This window comes from Microdochium trichocladiopsis, assembly GCF_020744255.1.
Source record: "Microdochium trichocladiopsis strain MPI-CAGE-CH-0230 chromosome Unknown B0I36scaffold_3, whole genome shotgun sequence".
Classification (NCBI taxonomy): Eukaryota; Fungi; Ascomycota; class Sordariomycetes; order Xylariales; family Microdochiaceae; genus Microdochium; species Microdochium trichocladiopsis.
In genome coordinates, this window is record NW_025763546.1 from 1,480,617 (window position 1) to 1,495,354 (window position 14,738).

A 14,738-nucleotide genomic window follows, 5' to 3' on the forward strand; every position below is an offset into this window, starting at 1 on the left:
GGGGGAGGAGGAGGAGGAGGAGCACCAGGCTGAGGAGAGGTTGAAGCTTCCCGTCAAGGACCAAAGATGACTGTTTGAGCAGGATGCCCAAATCGGCTGGGTATTGTGACGGCTGCTGGGGGCGTGTTTGGCAGTGTTTGTTGGCTTCAAGGGTTTCGTGGTATTGACTTGACGTGAGCGCTTGAGATTCATAGCCACGAAGTGTCCCACCACTTCGACCTTCGTAGACTGACCTGTCTGTTTTATATGCGTCAGTGTAATAGTTCGTGGTGGTGAAATCGAGGAGCGAAGGCTACCACGCGCGGACGTGGTAAACGAATCCGGAGCGGCATGTCGACTGGACTTTCATTGCGATGGGGGGGAAATCCGCATCGCGTACTGGTCGTGTTCTGCCCACCAGCCCAGCTGCCTGATATGTCGTCGTCAAGCGAGTACCGTATACCGAGCTCTGAAGACGAGAGGAGAATCAGAGTAAGGGAAGTGCCGCAAGAACACGAGCGAGCCTAAGCGATCGAATGCAGCAAGATGGCTTGCGGCGGCCGATAGATTCTTGCCCACGTCCATGCTCTCGAGATGGGCATGCTGTTTTGCCAGTTGTTGGTCCAGCAAACACATTCCTCGCGTGGTTTGTGAAATGGCAAGACGCTGCACAACAAGGCATCAGAGACGTGCCGGCATCTAGCAAACGGGTTGCCCCTCGATTGCGCCACTGCGAGAATGAAACTGGCATGCTAACTGGAACATCTGCTCGGGATAAAGATGCAACATCATAAAGAATCGTCAGTTCTACTTGATTGCAAGCATCGACGCGCTGCTGGAGGGAAACGCAAAAGGTTTGACACTGGAGCTTGTTGCCAACGACAAAGTACAACAAAGCCGCTCAGAACAAGGACATGTACACTACGAGAACGTTTGTTTCCTATACTCGCAATGCAAGCTTGATGTATCGTTGTAGGAGGCACAGAAGTTCACATCGCAAAGTGACCATCACAAAGTTGTCCACAGCCCAACCATATGCGAACAGGCCTGCCTGTCGCGGCGGACTCATTACATTGTAGACAGATCAATCTCCCTGCCCTCAAGCTTTGACCCTTAGAGTCCGAGCAGGAAATATATGATTACGAGCCACTCCCATATCGTGAGGGCGCAACCTCAGGTCACTTCCGCTACCGGCTATCCACCCCAGGCCTGAAGTCCAATGCCAGTCCTGGATATCAGTCTTTGACCATATGACCATCATGCCCGTCATCACGAGCAAAGTATTCCGCTGGATGACTTGTTCCCAGGCCGACAATGACGTCAAGGACCATAGCACCGCCCGCGGCAGCAATGTCCTCAAGAAACAGGACGTGCCTAGATGACCGAACCACAAGCCTAACCTCGCTGACATGAGCAGCATGCCTGGGGATGCCGCCGGCCCGATATCACGAGTACCCCGGCCAGGCCAGTTCCGCAATCGCACAGCTCTACAGAAGCGCCAGCACAAGAAGCTCTGCCGTGGTGCCCAGATGAACTCACTTGAGGCCTTATCGACAACGACAACGCCATCTTCAATCTTACTCGAGCCAATGACTACAGGACAAGCTGGTGGCCGTCCTGAGATCCAATCGATTACGCCAGCCTCTTCTTCCCCGCCATTTGGCGAGGGCCTTCAGCTCCTACAGACCCGAGAAGCAGGTGTCCGGCTCTTTCCGACGCACTTTTGCATCCCATTGTGCATCCCATGGCCAAAGAAGCAGCAGGGGGATACTGAAGGTCAGGGTCTGGGCTCAAGCTGCCATCACGACGGACAAAGAACGATATATAACGCCATCCGAGTACGGTGCCCCAGCATTGCTACTCCTCCCGTGAATCCCGGCAATACGACAACGATCTTCGCTGCTGGTGATATCTCCGAGGCCAAGAGCTCAACGGAGACCAGCCCGTCGTTGCGGGATAGGTACTTCTCCCGGGAAGCCACACCACGCCGTCATAGGGCACAATGTATCGTCCGTCCGCCGTCGCGGTTGTCCTTCCGATCAGATGACGAGACTGCTCCCAGGTCGAGTGCGGGCAGTACGACGACAGAGAGTCAGACACTTGCTAGCAGGCATCCTTACCACCAAGTACAAACCTGCCGCCCGAGAGTATACTCTCCGACGACAGCGGGACAGCATGGGGAGAGCCCAACTGGCGGCGTCCTGGAACAAAGCCAGGAAGAAGCAATTGTGCAGTTGGCCAGAGTCTGCACCGTGACAAGGTATAAACCCAGGCAGGCCAGGCAAGTCCGCGTGGGCAGATTACCTCGAAGAGGGCCCATGCAGATCATGGATCCTATTCTCGAGGGAGAGTGATTGCGGGAAGCATGAGATGAGAACAGGGGGCGAAGGGATGTTGGACATGGCCATGTGGGACATACCGGAGTGCCAAATCCGAACCATATCTTGCAAGAACTCCTATGTTACTTTTGAAGGTTTTGAAATCCAATATGTTCGTGTACGTCAGAATATGTATACGCAACGGTGCGTTGACCCTAGGTGAGAACGAACCCAAAGGACGCCAAAGTCCTTCATCCCAAGCCCAATGACTCAAGCTCGGAGCCTTCACATCCTTCTTGAGCAGCTCGTGTTGAGGTCACAACCAAAGGGATTTTATCACTGAATAACTGATGACGTCGATGAGTTGATCTTTCTGCTACGGACCCATGCGAATGCCACTGAACCTGCAGGGTCGTCTGCTCGGCACAGGGGGACTGGTACGCCCCACATAGGCATCTGTAAGCTTTCCCATCTTGAAGTCGTGGCGGGGCTCCAACCATCCATTCCCTCACTCAAACGACACCATCTGCACAAAAGCTCAAGATGTTTACTGGACTCGTGGAGGAGATCGGCGGTTCGTGGAATCCAGGACCTGTCGATTCAGGGTAACTTCTAACAAGATACACACAGTCGTCGCCAAGCTGAACTCGCAAGATGAGACCGGCGGCACCTCTCTCACCATCGCGCTGCCAGAAAAGTCCCAGCTCTTAGCAGACGCACAGCTGGGTGACAGCATCGCCATCAACGGCTGCTGCCTGACAGCGACCGATCTAAAGAAGGACGCATCGCCACCAAGTTTCAAGGTCGGCATTGCACCAGAGACTCTTCGTCTGACGAATCTTGGTGCGCTTCAGCAGGGCTCGAAGGTTAACCTCGAACGAGCCGTCCGAGCCGACACACGCATGGGTGGACATTTTGTCCAAGGACATGTCGATACCGTTGCTGAGATTCTCAAGGTGGAGCAGGATGGCAACGCCCTGACGTTCCGGTTTGCTCCGAAGGCGCGCGACATGATGCGCTACATCGTGTTCAAGGGCTTCATTGCCATTGATGGCACAAGCTTGACAATAACCAAGGTTAATGATGCCGAAGGCTGGTGGGAGGTCATGCTTATTGCCTACACCCAGGAGAAGGTTGTTGTCGCGCAGAAGAAAGCTGGCGAGACGGTCAACATCGAGGTTGATGTTCTCGCAAAGTATGCTGAGAAGTCGATGGCTGGCTACTTCAGTTCCCAGGAAGAACTGCTTAAGCCGATCGTGGAGAAGATGGTGCAAAACATCGTGGCGCAGGCGACTGGAGGCCACTCAGCCTAGTGGCGCTCGGTTTTGAGTAGAGGTTCCCAATCAAGTAATCATTTCAACTCCAGATATCTGCGATGCGCTGACTGAGGATCTTGCCAACCTTCTTGCGTTGCACTGGCAAGGCACCGAGCTGCGAAAAGACCAACTCTCGCCTCTTCTTGTCGCCCTGCGATCCCTCGCCGCAATCGCGCAATGCCTGCATGAACTCGCTTGGGGTCTTCCACCTCTTCTGAATTTCGATCGCCCGCTCGCCAGTCACCTGTCTTGTGCACATCAGCATCTTCAGATAGAGGTCCCGAAGGGTCATCAGTTCCGACTTTGATGAGAGTGATGCAAATGCCGGATATGTGATGTAGTGGCTGTCATTCGGTGCCACCTGACGCAGATATTTTACCAGTGGAAGGTAGTTTTGTGCTGTGAGAACTTCTGTCGGGATGACAAGCAGCGTCTTGTCTTCGTACTGCTTCTTAAGAAGCATCGTCATACGTGCCAGGTACCGCACGGTGTCGTCCATGGCTTGGGTTTTCTTGAGAAAGTACCCGTTCACCACTTGGGTGGAGGCAATCGCTGACCGCACCATTTCCTCATATTTGCTGAGGCCCTCAGCATCCATTCTCATTTCCTCCACGATGTAGATGACGTTTTTGACTCCAGACTTCTTGAGACGAAACTTTTGCTCATGGAAACGACCATCTTTGATACTCCCGATTAGATCATCGAGCCTTTTCCTCTCTACGATCCAGTCAAGGACGATTTCATCGCCCTCAGCTCCTGCACGAGAGAGGAAGTTGGAGTCCTTGCACTTCGCTACCCAGAGTGCGTCCCCCAGTTCCAACGACCGCATGATAGGATCAACGCCCTTCTGACTCAGTGCGTCCCGCATGTAATCTCGGTCGGTTTTTGCACGAATCTCCCGCACGTCAAGCACGAGCTCTACTGTGAAGGTGCCGGGAGCAAGCCGGATTGGTCTGAAGTCAGGCAAAGTCGAGGTATCGGTGGACCCATTCCCTACAGAAACAACATTCGCGTAGTTTTGCTCCTCGCCGGCACCATCCAAGCCCATGTTACGTGGTCCGTCCACAGCGTCGTCGTGTTCAACACAGTCATCTTCGTGGTCCCCCGTCAAGTTGATTGGCTGTGGACGCGTTGACTGTGCTGACTGATTTGGCGGTGCTCGGCCAGTTTGCGTGGTCGTGTTCTTGATTCTGCGAGCGACTTCCCAACCCTCGTCAGTCAACATGTACCTTCGCGTTGGCCTGCCCTTCTCCGAGACAAGATCCTTGTCTAGCAATGTCTTCATCGAACTCCAAGCTGTGTAGTAGCTGTTGGCATCCTTCGGTGCTGTGAATGACGAGTCGCAATGAGGCTGAGCTTCTTGAATGAGTTGATCTTTTGTGATTCCAATAGCTGCTTCCTCATCGAGGGACGAAAGCCCAAGCAGGAGAGCATACGGCCCGCTTCGAAGAGTTGGCACGTATGGCTTGGCCTTCCGGGGCTTCTTCGCTGGTCTATGTGTACCCTCATCATCGTCATCATCATCATCACCAGCTGCTTGTCCTGCTTTGCTTGGGCGCTTCCTCTTAGGCATGGGCAGACCATTCTCCTCACAGTGTTGCTTTAGTTCCTCCGTGAGCCGGTCACAAAGTTTTGGGCCAAAGCCTTTGAGCTGCTGAAGCTCCGAGGGATGACCGAAAGTGATTGGACAAGCTTTCAAAGCAGCATAGGCATTCTTGTATGTAAGCAGGCCCTTTGAGTTCCGCTCGCGGGCTTGGTCTACCCATTCTTGAACCCAGCCAAGAAGAAGAGGGTTAGCTGAAGGCCGGTCCGCTGGGGCATGGCGAAACGATCATTGGGTGAGGCAGATTTTCAGCGGCGACCAGACTAGGTGGAGGGGAACAACGGAGTCGCTCCAGGGGATAAATGAGGGCCGAGAAGGTCCGGCGTTTGTCAAAGGCGCAAATGAAGACGCGTCGACGTGTTGCTTGGTGGTGATGACAAAGAGTTCGATCGAAGGCTACAGGGGCACTTGACACGAGAAGGGCGCCAAGTCATGTGACACCAAGGGAGTAGTTCTGCATCGGTTGTAACTGCCGCGTTTATTCAGGAGTCAAGACACGCAGAAAGCACAGGTCCCAAAAAAGGCAGCACTTTCAAGATATGACACACGTTCCACGTCCACCCGCGAAGAACGGGCTTTCAATATTGTCTAGTAACCAGCTTGAATTTGTACGCTCCATTATGAAGTTCGACAGTGGCAGAGGTGAGCGCGGTGTGCTAAGAATACGCCCGCCCGGCTTCTGTTGGAGGAATCAATGCGGCCCCACATTGTCTCGTATTGGTGGGGCGCAGCTGCACAGCGAGCGGGCAAACGAGGCGGGGCACTGCTTGATGGAGCTCCCGCCAGCGTCACGGCCTTGAATGCAGCGAGCGACCGCCCTGGCAACCTTGGAACTCCTCTTGCGTCTTTATTCCCAGGACCGAGCACTTTCTTGCCCGCCTCGACTCCAATCTCAAAAGCCTGGCCCGTCCGCATCTCGACCGAGACCCGATCACTTCCACAACCCCCGCTCCATACCGACCAGCCTGCCAATTCGGATCCGAGTAACTCAGCCCCCACCAACCTTCGCAGCCATGGACCGCGACGCCATCATCGCAGCTTCAAAGAAGCACGACATCGTCCCTGGGAAGCCGTACAAATATGGCACCGCCGGCTTTCGCATGAACGCAGACCTCCTCGAGGGCGTCACCTTCCGTGTCGGCCTCTTGTCCGCCCTCCGCAGCCGCAAGCTCGGTGGCCAGACCATTGGTGTCATGGTCACCGCCAGCCACAATCCGGCTGTCGACAACGGCGTCAAGATTGTCGACCCTCTGGGAGACATGCTTGAGCAAGAGTGGGAAGTTCACGCCACAACCCTGGTCAACGCCTCCAGCCACGAAAACCTTGCCGATACCTTCTTCAAGCTCGCCGAGACCCTCAAGATCGACCTCAAGTCCTCCGGCAAGGTGATTGCTGGTCGCGACACTCGTCCCTCAGGCATCACCCTCGTCACCGCTCTCGCTGATGCATTGGCCGCCACCAACACCGCCTTTGTCGACTTCAAGATCCTCACGACACCTCAGCTGCACTACCTGACACGCTGCATCAACACCGAGGGCACTCCCTCGTCGTATGGTGAGGTCAGCGAGGTTGGCTATTACAACAAGATCACAGAGGCCTTCCACAGAGCACTCAAGGGTCGTAAGGTGACCGGTGCCCTCAATGTGGACTGTGCCAACGGTGTGGGCGGGCCCAAGCTCAGCGAGCTGCTCAAGCACCTTGACTCGACCAAGACTGGCCTTGAGGTCAAGGTCAACAATGACGATGTGCTTAGGCCTGAGGTGCTCAACCTGGATTGCGGTGCCGACTTTGTCAAGACAAGGCAGCGGGCACCACCCAACCCCAAGCCGGCCCCTGGCGATCGGTGGTGCTCCCTTGATGGTGATGCGGATCGTCTCATCTACTACTGGGTCGATCCTGACTCTGGCTTCTTCATGTTCGACGGCGACCGTATTGCTACGTTGGCTGCCTCGTTCATCGGCGACCTGTTCAGAGCTGCTGGCCTCGATGAGCAGCTGCGCATTGGTGTCGTGCAGACGGCATACGCCAACGGCTCCAGCACAAAGTACATTGAGCAGCACCTCCAGCTGCCCGTCGTGTGCACCCCGACGGGAGTCAAGCATTTGCACCATGCTGCTTGCGCGTTTGACATTGGCGTGTACTTCGAGGCTAACGGACACGGCACTGTGCTGTTCTCGTCCAATGCTATGCAGACATTCAAGGCCAAGCAGCCCCAGTCCCCGGCACAGAAGGATGCACTTGACACTCTCAGCGCCCTCGGTGATCTCATCAACCAGACTGTTGGCGATGCCATTTCCGACATGCTCATGGTTGAGGTCATTCTGGCTCACAAGGGCTGGTCTCTGAGAGACTGGGCCATGACCTACCAGGATCTTCCCAACCGCCTCGTCCGCGTCGAAGTTGGTGACAAGGACTTGTTTGAGACCACTGACGCTGAGCGCAAGCTGAGCAAGCCCGTTGGCTGCCAGGACGAGATTGATCAGGTTGTCAAGAAGTACACGAATGCACGATCATTTGCTCGTGCCTCGGGCACCGAGAACGCTTGCCGCGTAAGTTTCCCATTTGGAAAGGAGCTCATCCCAACGATTTGGTACCAAGATATCATTGCTGACAATATGTGTAGGTTTACGCCGAGGCCGCCACGAGGTCTGAAGCCGATGAGCTTGCGAACAAGGTCTCGCACATCGTGAAGAAGTATGGTGCTTGATGGGACAATCCCCTGCATGCAGAGGCTGTGGAGAATATTTCAGTCACCAAAATACCCCATTATTATATACCAAAAAGATGCACGTTTAGACGGGAGGATGAAACAGGACAAAAACGGCGCGGCTGAAGTATAGAATGTCTTGACCAGGCAGAACTTAACGAGATAATGACATGAATGAAAAACCTGCGGTGCGCGAAAGCATGTGACAGTCGATTTAGCCCATAGTCCCTCTTGCCAGGCACAGGAACCGGAAACCCCAGGATTTTAAGATCGTGAAAACAGCCCTATCAGTCACAAGGGAGCGTAGCATATTTTCGTGATTCATATTATTGGCGTCTTGTTTATCCTGGTGCTCAGAAATAACATTCCGCAAAACCATCAGGGTCAGATCTCTATCAAACGGTGCTAAGGGTATAACATTTGGCTATGAAAACAATGGACCTCTCCCTGGTCTTGTACATCTGGTGATTTGTCGCCATGACTCGTAATGACGCATATAAGCAAGCGTGATCATGTGTGAGCGACTGCGACGCTGCGTGGTTCCCTCGAACTCTTCCAGCGCTCTTGTTAACCTCCCCGCCATACGACAACGCACTGCTTACGGGCGAGTATGCGCGGGCGGCGGGCCAGGGGGCGGCGCATAGTCGCCACCGCCATTCTTGTTGTTCTGCACGCCCTCCTGGTGACCGTTGCCGTAGTAGCCGTCGGCGGTGCGGAATGTGGCGCCCGTGTCCTGGTTCTGCATCGGGTACGACTGGCCTTGGGGAGCGCCATAGGCCGGGGGCGGCGGGTAGTAGACGTTGGGGTTGTTCTGCTGGTGCTGGCCGTAGCGGTTGTTGTTGGCCATCCAGCCGGTTCCGTACATTGGTTGGACTCCTTGCCTGCGACGACGGCGAGAGTTTATGCAGCTGTGTGGGGTATGTCAGTATTTCCATATTTTGGAAAGAGGGAGAGAGATGCGCGCAGGAGGACAACTTACGCCCAGATGAAGAGGACGACAATGAAGACAAAGATTGCGACGGCGGCAAAGATCCAGCGGCCGTAGTAGTCCCAGGTCGAGTAGCAGCCACCGCCGTAGCCATAGCCGTATGGGCAGTAGGCGCGCTCGGCCAGGTTGGCAATGAGATCTGGGTGTGGGGCCATCTGACGTATGTGTGCGGACGCGGTTGTTGGGAAGTACTTTCTGACTGGGTCGTGTTGGCGCAGGAGGTAGTTCTGACGATACTGCGCTTTCGCGACGTGGACAAAATCCAGTTGTGTTGTTTGTGTGTATACGGGAGTGGCGTAAAGAGGATGGCGAGACTGGGAAAGCGAGACAATCGGCGGAGGGGACGACGCTATTAAGCAGTCGAGGAACCCTACTGTAGGGCGAGCAAAGAATGCCCCCAGCGGGCCCGTCGCCGCAGGGCTGTGCAGTGTCAAGCGCAGTGCGCAGAATGTGCGCGCGGGTGCCGGGAGCCGGCGATGCTGGCTGGGGTGCATCTTGGCGCGCCAAGAGGGCTTGGGAGGGGCGTTGAATGACGTCCTCCTGACACGCTCCTGCTAAGTTAGTAGTCAGTCAGTTTAGTCACTTCACTGCAGCGTCGGGTCCCTTTGCAGCGTACTTCTCAGAGAGTGCGCCGCTGTGGATGCACCTTCGTCACTAGGCCGCAATTGACGGGCACACTCCGTCAAGGCACGCACAGCTTGCGCTAACAACGCTGGCAAGGCATGGCAGTTGCGCCTTCCGCGACTCCTCGAAACATGCAGCGTTTGGAGGCCGCGTGGGCTGATGGTGTAATCACGCCCAAACCCAAAAGCAAGGGACACACCCACTCTGGCGCCCGCATTTTCGCACAAGCCCGCCCAGCCGAGATACGAGCCGAGTGATGACTCAAGATCAACGTGTTTTGCAGACGCGCCAACATGCTACCATGCCATTCCAAATCGCATCGCACCACTCGAGCTGGGAAGCCGTGATTCCAATTACGGTCAGCCCCCCTGGCTCGTGCCATGGGATGCTGCAAAGCCTCAAAGTCAGTCGCCACCACGTCAGCGACATTTCTGCTCCATCGCCAAGGCGCGCGACACTGGCCCATGCCAAACGGCCTGTACGACGGTGCAAACAACTCGGGGCAGCTAGCCCAAGCTTGGACCTGGAACCTTGAAGCTTGGCGGCGCACCTTGGGTGCAGGGGCGTGGCAGTGCTCGGTGCTGCCTTTCTGTCCTCGCTGCCCCTCTCCTCAAGGTTTATCGTACAGGTGTGTTTGTGTGCTTGCGCACCTGACCGAGCGTTGCAGAGAGAACCGAAAGGCTACAACAAGGGCTGCATGCTGGTTTGTCGATCACGATGGTCCTCTTTGGCTCGCGACAGTCTTGTCGTCAGGCCCACAGCAGACCAGACACCAGTAATCCGTATCTACTGCCTGCATCATCGCGAGCGCGCGGCACTTATTCAGGGTCCTAGCTCTAACCTGGCCAGTAGTCAAGATCACCTGGAAATGCCGTCATCGCACACGGCCAGTGCTCACCCACCTTGGACGCCAATGCTGGTACGTGACAGATTGTTTGTGTAATCACGGAAGCAGCAGCAGGAATTCTGGCTGTCGTACCATTGCTAAGGCTTTATCGAGTAGGCCCCCTCACAGTTCACCAGCCCGCGCGCGAGTAAGCACGGGAGCTGGTGGTGCTGGAGGCCTCCACCAGCAAGCCAGCCTCGACGCACTCATATGAGCTCAGCCACGCTACGGTTTGTACGGTTGACGGATCCAGTGTGGAGCTCACACTTGCCTTGCCCCAGGCAGGTCATTCCAAATCCACACCTTAGCCACGAACAAGGGACCTGACGGGCCCATTGCGTTGCCCATCCACCAGAGGCTTCAGGTTATCCGAGTCTGCTTCTAGAACACGGCAGGCTGCAGGGTATTACATCTCACTCATTCCAGACAAGCCCCGTTCTACGGCTGGTGGAGAATGAATAGCGGTAGGGCCGAAGAATTAACAAGGGGCTGTTGTCCAACGCATGGACACGATTATGGCAATACACCGCTGCCATGCCTTTCAACATCCCATATACAATCCAATCCAGCGTTCTGCCAGTGGTTTGAGAAAACCAGCCTCACGTGTTGAACAAGTGAGATTCTCCCAACGGGGGATACTGAAACCGCCGACAATTCTCCACTCCTCAGCTGCCCGTGCCGAACGAGCAACTCGGCAAATAATTCACAGGAAAGGAAACTCATGGCATGCGCTGATGCGCTGGCAAAGAGACAAGCCGCCTGTCTCGACCAGGACCAGGTACGCACAAAGAACCAGGCGCGGCTCGAAAGCAAGACAAACCCGAGCACCGCGCGCCAATCATGGTACAGCAAAAGTCGCCTATCCCCCCATGGACGGGGGGTTCGTTGGACTCCACCCTCCCCGCGCTGCTTGCCAACGCATCACCGCATGCATGATACAGGTTCCGGGGCCTCTGAGCCATGTCGCTCTGTCAATCCCGGATTATTATAAGAAGAGAAATGTCCCGCGATGGCGACCGCACGGAACTCGACGTCTTGGATATCGCGTACTTGACGATCAGCCACATAATGTTACCATGCCATCGCACTCACAACATATCGCAGCGGTTCTGTGCTGCTTTAGCTACTCGCGTTGCTCATGCCAAAATGAGTTTTCACCCATTCTCAAACTCGTTTGCCAGAAAGGAAGAAAGAAATATTCGTTAAGCGCCTGAATACACCAATGCCTGCTCCTTAGAATGGTATCTCTCTGCCGACAAGTCGAGACAAGCAACAGGGAACTCCAAAGACACCAGTTCAGCCCCGGAGCCGCGCTGGTGTCTGCAACTATCGATGTTCTGGAGCCCGCCGAAGCAAGGACTTGCTGCCAGCTGTGTCGCTGACTGGGAAAGAGGGTCGGAATCAAATGCGAAGAACGTAGAGGTGCGAAAATCAGAAGGGCTGCCAACAGTGCGCATTCTGACCGCCGGAAAAAAAACATCCACTACAAGTCGTTGCCGACCGGCTTGTATATCCCAACCCGCTGCCAGCTCCGTGGTCCCAACATCGCAGCCCATGAACGGCCCGCACGGGTGGTATGGCATGCTGAACTGCAACTGGCGAGTTTTGCGCGAAGGACCATGGAGATTCCGCCCCCGCCGTGGTCACACAGGTAGCGGTCATCTGTTCGCCCACTTCATCAACCATTGGAGAACAGCATCAAGGTTTGTTTCCTCCTTCGCGCTGATTCCATAACATGACACCTCGCGGTGTCCTATACTTCTCAGGTCAAGAGTGTCGATGAGCTCGTCGACACTAATGCCATTTGCCAAGTCGGATTTGTTGCCCAACACGAGCAACGGGATCCCCTCGAGGCTCTGCTGCTCCATCAGCGCATGCAGCTCGTCCTTGGCCGTGGGCAGGAGGTCGACATCGGCAATGTCGACGATGAAGACTATCGCATCCACGCCACGGCAATATCTCTCCCACATGGGTCGAAACCGAGGCTGGCCGCCGAGGTCCCAGCATTTCAGAGTGACGTGACCCCGCTGCACGCGCTTCATGTTGAAACCAACGGTAGGAATAGAGCTGGGCCCGAGTGTTAGTTACCGATCTCCCCGTAGCAGGAAACACTCGCGAGAAAGGACCCAAACGGGATGGCGATTCATACGTACTCGATTGTGAACTCTCCGCCCTTCAGTCGGCAATCTTCAGTCAGTCAAACATCGAATGGTGGTGGGTGTATCGAGCTGCGGGGTATCTTACCGAGAGCACGCGCAGTAACGAGGTCTTTCCGGCGTTTTGCAGGCCGATCATGGTCACGTCCATCTCAGTCGCCCTGAGCGGGAAAATGTCAGTAGGCGCGCGGGGAACACACTATGTATCATGGAGACATGGGCCGTGCCGAGAACACGCCTCCTGGACTACAGTGGCCGCCTGCGAGGAGATTTGGGCACTATAGAAGTGATTCTTGAAGGAGACTCGCCCTTGCACTTACCAAAAGGTGCGAAGCAGCCAGTCGTAAACCTTGCGAAACAAGCCTGCCATTTTGCTTATGGTACCGTCCAGTGCCTCTGGTGATTGCGCGAGACTGATGGCTTTGCTGCCTTGCCAGATGTGGCTCCCAGGCAAGAGTCCTGCGCGAAGATCTTATGCGGGATCGGCGCGAGGTTGACAAGATGCGAGAGCAGAGCTGGCCAGGCAGATGTTTTTATAATGGCCCTTCGACGAGACGGGTTCTGGCAGTCCACACTGGCGCCTGCGCAGGTCAAGTGGATGAGGAGCAGGCCGCTTGGCACCGGGACTGGCGATCGCCGTGGGCAGTTGGTGCAAGGGCAGGGAGCAGCAGTGCTTGCCTTGCAACGGCCGTCGAAGTTGACAATCGCGACTTGCCGCCGTGATGAGCGTGGTGAGACGCAGCCTAGCAGGGCAAAAGGTGCGGGACGCACGGCGAACGCTGTGATCAAGGACGGCGGTGGTTCTCCACCAGGACGACTGCGAGAGTGCTTTGACGTCCCGTGGCCCGGCCTGATGGGGCAGGGAGGGATCTGTCTGATGGACCGGCAACCTTGCGACAAACCACAGCGGCTAGCAGAGGGCGATCGAGCTTCTCATTCGTGTGGGAGCAGGCCCCCTAACCCTTGCAGGCGTGCGGTCGAAGCGCGCGCAGTTCCTAGCAGGTGATGCCGGAGATGGTCGCTAGGCGCAGGGCGGCGACGGGCAGCAGGAGCATGGGAGCTTGGAGCAGGGTGTTTCTCTGAGCTGGAACGGCGAGGTCGTAGACGACGGCCGCGGCCAGGATGGAGTTGGGACGGGGATTAGGCCGCCGTCCGACGGCGGATGACCAACTCGCAAGGCTGGAAGCGGGTGCGGCCTAGCGAGCGGGAACGGACGGGGCCTCCCTCTGTACTAGTGTCTAACTGAGCTGACAGGCCGCCGACAGAGAGCAGCAGCCTACGTGCTCTTGATGAAGCCCCCGCGCTGCTGAGCAGATAGTGAGTGCTATTTCAGATCTGCGCGACTGCTAGGTCGATGGTGTCAGAGGGGGCCTGCCTCTTGCTTTGCCGAGTTTGGACAGAGGAAGGAAACGCCACAAGAAATGGTGTCTCGTGGGGAGCAAGCACAGACGCCCAGAATACGTACAGAGAGCGAGCGGGTGGGGGCCAGCAAGACAGCGGGCGCCAAAGTGGTTGCCAAACGCTGTTTCGGTGCGCTCCGGCGCAGCCAACCAACCTCAGCATTCCTCCTCCTCTCCAATGCCCCACGGACGGCCACCCTGGGGAGTCTCTATCTGTCCATCAGAGCTCAGTCCTCCAGGCTTGGCAAAAGATGTTGGAGGAGTTTCTTCTGGACATGTCACAGTGAGTCGTCTTTGTGTTATGGGGTGCCCAGTGCCTGAGTGGTTTGTTTGCCTCAGGCAGAGCGGTGCAACAGGGTGGCTGCCTCCTCCTGGTGTATTAATTAGCTGCTAAAGAAATATCGGCGCGCGTGGGGGCTTGCTGGGTCCTGGCATCATGTTCCACGAGCTTGTCTGAGCCAGGTCTGAGATGATCTGAGGAGCCGCCGCGAGACTTGGGAGTTCGGGGTGGTTCCGGCCGGTACCCGACACCCAGCACAAAGTCGATCTGTGGAAGGGCCCACGGTCCTCCCGTACCCGCCGCCAGAACACTCAAGTACCGAGAATGGAGGGCCATAATAGTTGAGAAGTTGTTGCGCAGAGGATCCTGGCTAGCAGCCAAACTTCATCTTACATCACATAACAGCAGTCTTGTCCTAGCTCCAACATTGATTCCCATGGGACATCGCAAACCTCTCTACTCCCATGCCCCGGGCGACCCG

The 14,738-nt window shown here is 55.9% G+C and overlaps 8 protein-coding genes across 8 annotated transcripts; 5 read left to right on the forward strand and 3 right to left on the reverse strand.

The window, feature by feature from the left end:
• The first annotated feature begins 2,459 nt into the window (after positions 1-2,459).
• Positions 2,460-3,632, forward strand: B0I36DRAFT_86762 (uncharacterized protein). The gene is made up of 3 exons (XM_046163481.1): positions 2,460-2,755; positions 2,835-2,871; positions 2,928-3,632. The coding sequence occupies exons 2-3, from the start codon at positions 2,841-2,843 to the stop codon at positions 3,608-3,610; spliced, it is 714 nt and encodes a 237-aa protein (XP_046015100.1). The 5' UTR covers positions 2,460-2,755; positions 2,835-2,840; the 3' UTR covers positions 3,611-3,632.
• Positions 3,633-3,653: 21 nt separating this feature from the next.
• On the reverse strand, positions 3,654-6,231 carry B0I36DRAFT_372745 (crossover junction endonuclease MUS81; the record flags this gene model as incomplete). The annotated part of the gene is given in 3 exon segments (XM_046160143.1): positions 3,654-3,974; positions 3,993-5,410; positions 6,216-6,231. 3 exon segments carry the CDS (start codon positions 6,229-6,231, stop codon positions 3,654-3,656), a joined length of 1,755 nt encoding a protein of 584 aa, XP_046015101.1.
• B0I36DRAFT_317419 (phosphoglucomutase/phosphomannomutase) lies at positions 6,034-8,116 on the forward strand. Its single transcript, XM_046153153.1, has 2 exons — positions 6,034-7,765; positions 7,840-8,116. The coding sequence occupies exons 1-2, from the start codon at positions 6,230-6,232 to the stop codon at positions 7,921-7,923; spliced, it is 1,620 nt and encodes a 539-aa protein (XP_046015102.1). The 5' UTR covers positions 6,034-6,229; the 3' UTR covers positions 7,924-8,116.
• A 118-nt stretch (positions 8,117-8,234) lies between these two features.
• Positions 8,235-9,489, reverse strand: B0I36DRAFT_317420 (chitin synthesis regulation, resistance to congo red-domain-containing protein). The gene is made up of 2 exons (XM_046153154.1): positions 8,903-9,489; positions 8,235-8,831 (listed from the first exon to the last, which is right to left on the reverse strand). The coding sequence occupies exons 1-2, from the start codon at positions 9,403-9,405 to the stop codon at positions 8,522-8,524; spliced, it is 813 nt and encodes a 270-aa protein (XP_046015103.1). The 5' UTR covers positions 9,406-9,489; the 3' UTR covers positions 8,235-8,521.
• A 628-nt stretch (positions 9,490-10,117) lies between these two features.
• Positions 10,118-10,836, forward strand: B0I36DRAFT_86843 (uncharacterized protein). Its single transcript, XM_046163484.1, has 2 exons — positions 10,118-10,454; positions 10,539-10,836. Exons 1-2 carry the CDS (start codon positions 10,233-10,235, stop codon positions 10,746-10,748), a joined length of 432 nt encoding a protein of 143 aa, XP_046015104.1. The 5' UTR covers positions 10,118-10,232; the 3' UTR covers positions 10,749-10,836.
• Positions 10,538-11,857, forward strand: B0I36DRAFT_86786 (uncharacterized protein). The gene has a single exon (XM_046163483.1). It carries the CDS (start codon positions 10,925-10,927, stop codon positions 11,633-11,635), a length of 711 nt encoding a protein of 236 aa, XP_046015105.1. The 5' UTR covers positions 10,538-10,924; the 3' UTR covers positions 11,636-11,857.
• B0I36DRAFT_86785 (ADP-ribosylation factor 1) lies at positions 11,858-13,332 on the reverse strand. The gene is made up of 4 exons (XM_046163482.1): positions 12,898-13,332; positions 12,666-12,738; positions 12,575-12,594; positions 11,858-12,488 (listed from the first exon to the last, which is right to left on the reverse strand). Exons 1-4 carry the CDS (start codon positions 12,945-12,947, stop codon positions 12,080-12,082), a joined length of 552 nt encoding a protein of 183 aa, XP_046015106.1. The 5' UTR covers positions 12,948-13,332; the 3' UTR covers positions 11,858-12,079.
• Positions 12,890-13,899, forward strand: B0I36DRAFT_317428 (uncharacterized protein). Its single transcript, XM_046153155.1, has one exon. It carries the CDS (start codon positions 13,116-13,118, stop codon positions 13,581-13,583), a length of 468 nt encoding a protein of 155 aa, XP_046015107.1. The 5' UTR covers positions 12,890-13,115; the 3' UTR covers positions 13,584-13,899.
• Positions 13,900-14,738: the final 839 nt, after the last annotated feature.

Bases quoted from the DNA above. Each gene is read 5' to 3' on its own strand.
- B0I36DRAFT_86762 (XM_046163481.1), top strand. From the start codon at position 2,841: ATGTTTACTGGACTCGTGGAGGAGATCGGCG. The intron at 2,872-2,927 runs GTTCGTGGAATC...AGATACACACAG, and splicing joins ACTCGTGGAGGAGATCGGCG to TCGTCGCCAAGCTGAACTCG.
- B0I36DRAFT_317419 (XM_046153153.1), top strand. From the start codon at position 6,230: ATGGACCGCGACGCCATCATCGCAGCTTCAAAGAAGCACGACATCGTC. The intron at 7,766-7,839 runs GTAAGTTTCCCA...CAATATGTGTAG, and splicing joins GCACCGAGAACGCTTGCCGC to GTTTACGCCGAGGCCGCCAC.
- B0I36DRAFT_317420 (XM_046153154.1), bottom strand. From the start codon at position 9,405: ATGCACCCCAGCCAGCATCGCCGGCTCCCGGCACCCGCGCGCACATTC. The intron at 8,832-8,902 runs GTAAGTTGTCCT...TACCCCACACAG, and splicing joins GTCGTCCTCTTCATCTGGGC to CTGCATAAACTCTCGCCGTC.
- B0I36DRAFT_86843 (XM_046163484.1), top strand. From the start codon at position 10,233: ATGCTGGTTTGTCGATCACGATGGTCCTCTTTGGCTCGCGACAGTCTT. The intron at 10,455-10,538 runs GTACGTGACAGA...TTTATCGAGTAG, and splicing joins CACCTTGGACGCCAATGCTG to GCCCCCTCACAGTTCACCAG.
- B0I36DRAFT_86786 (XM_046163483.1), top strand. From the start codon at position 10,925: ATGGACACGATTATGGCAATACACCGCTGCCATGCCTTTCAACATCCC.
- B0I36DRAFT_86785 (XM_046163482.1), bottom strand. From the start codon at position 12,947: ATGGCAGGCTTGTTTCGCAAGGTTTACGACTGGCTGCTTCGCACCTTT. The intron at 12,595-12,665 runs GTAAGATACCCC...TGCCGACTGAAG, and splicing joins CGTTACTGCGCGTGCTCTCG to GGCGGAGAGTTCACAATCGA. The intron at 12,489-12,574 runs GTACGTATGAAT...ACTCGGGCCCAG, and splicing joins GGCGGAGAGTTCACAATCGA to CTCTATTCCTACCGTTGGTT.
- B0I36DRAFT_317428 (XM_046153155.1), top strand. From the start codon at position 13,116: ATGGCCCTTCGACGAGACGGGTTCTGGCAGTCCACACTGGCGCCTGCG.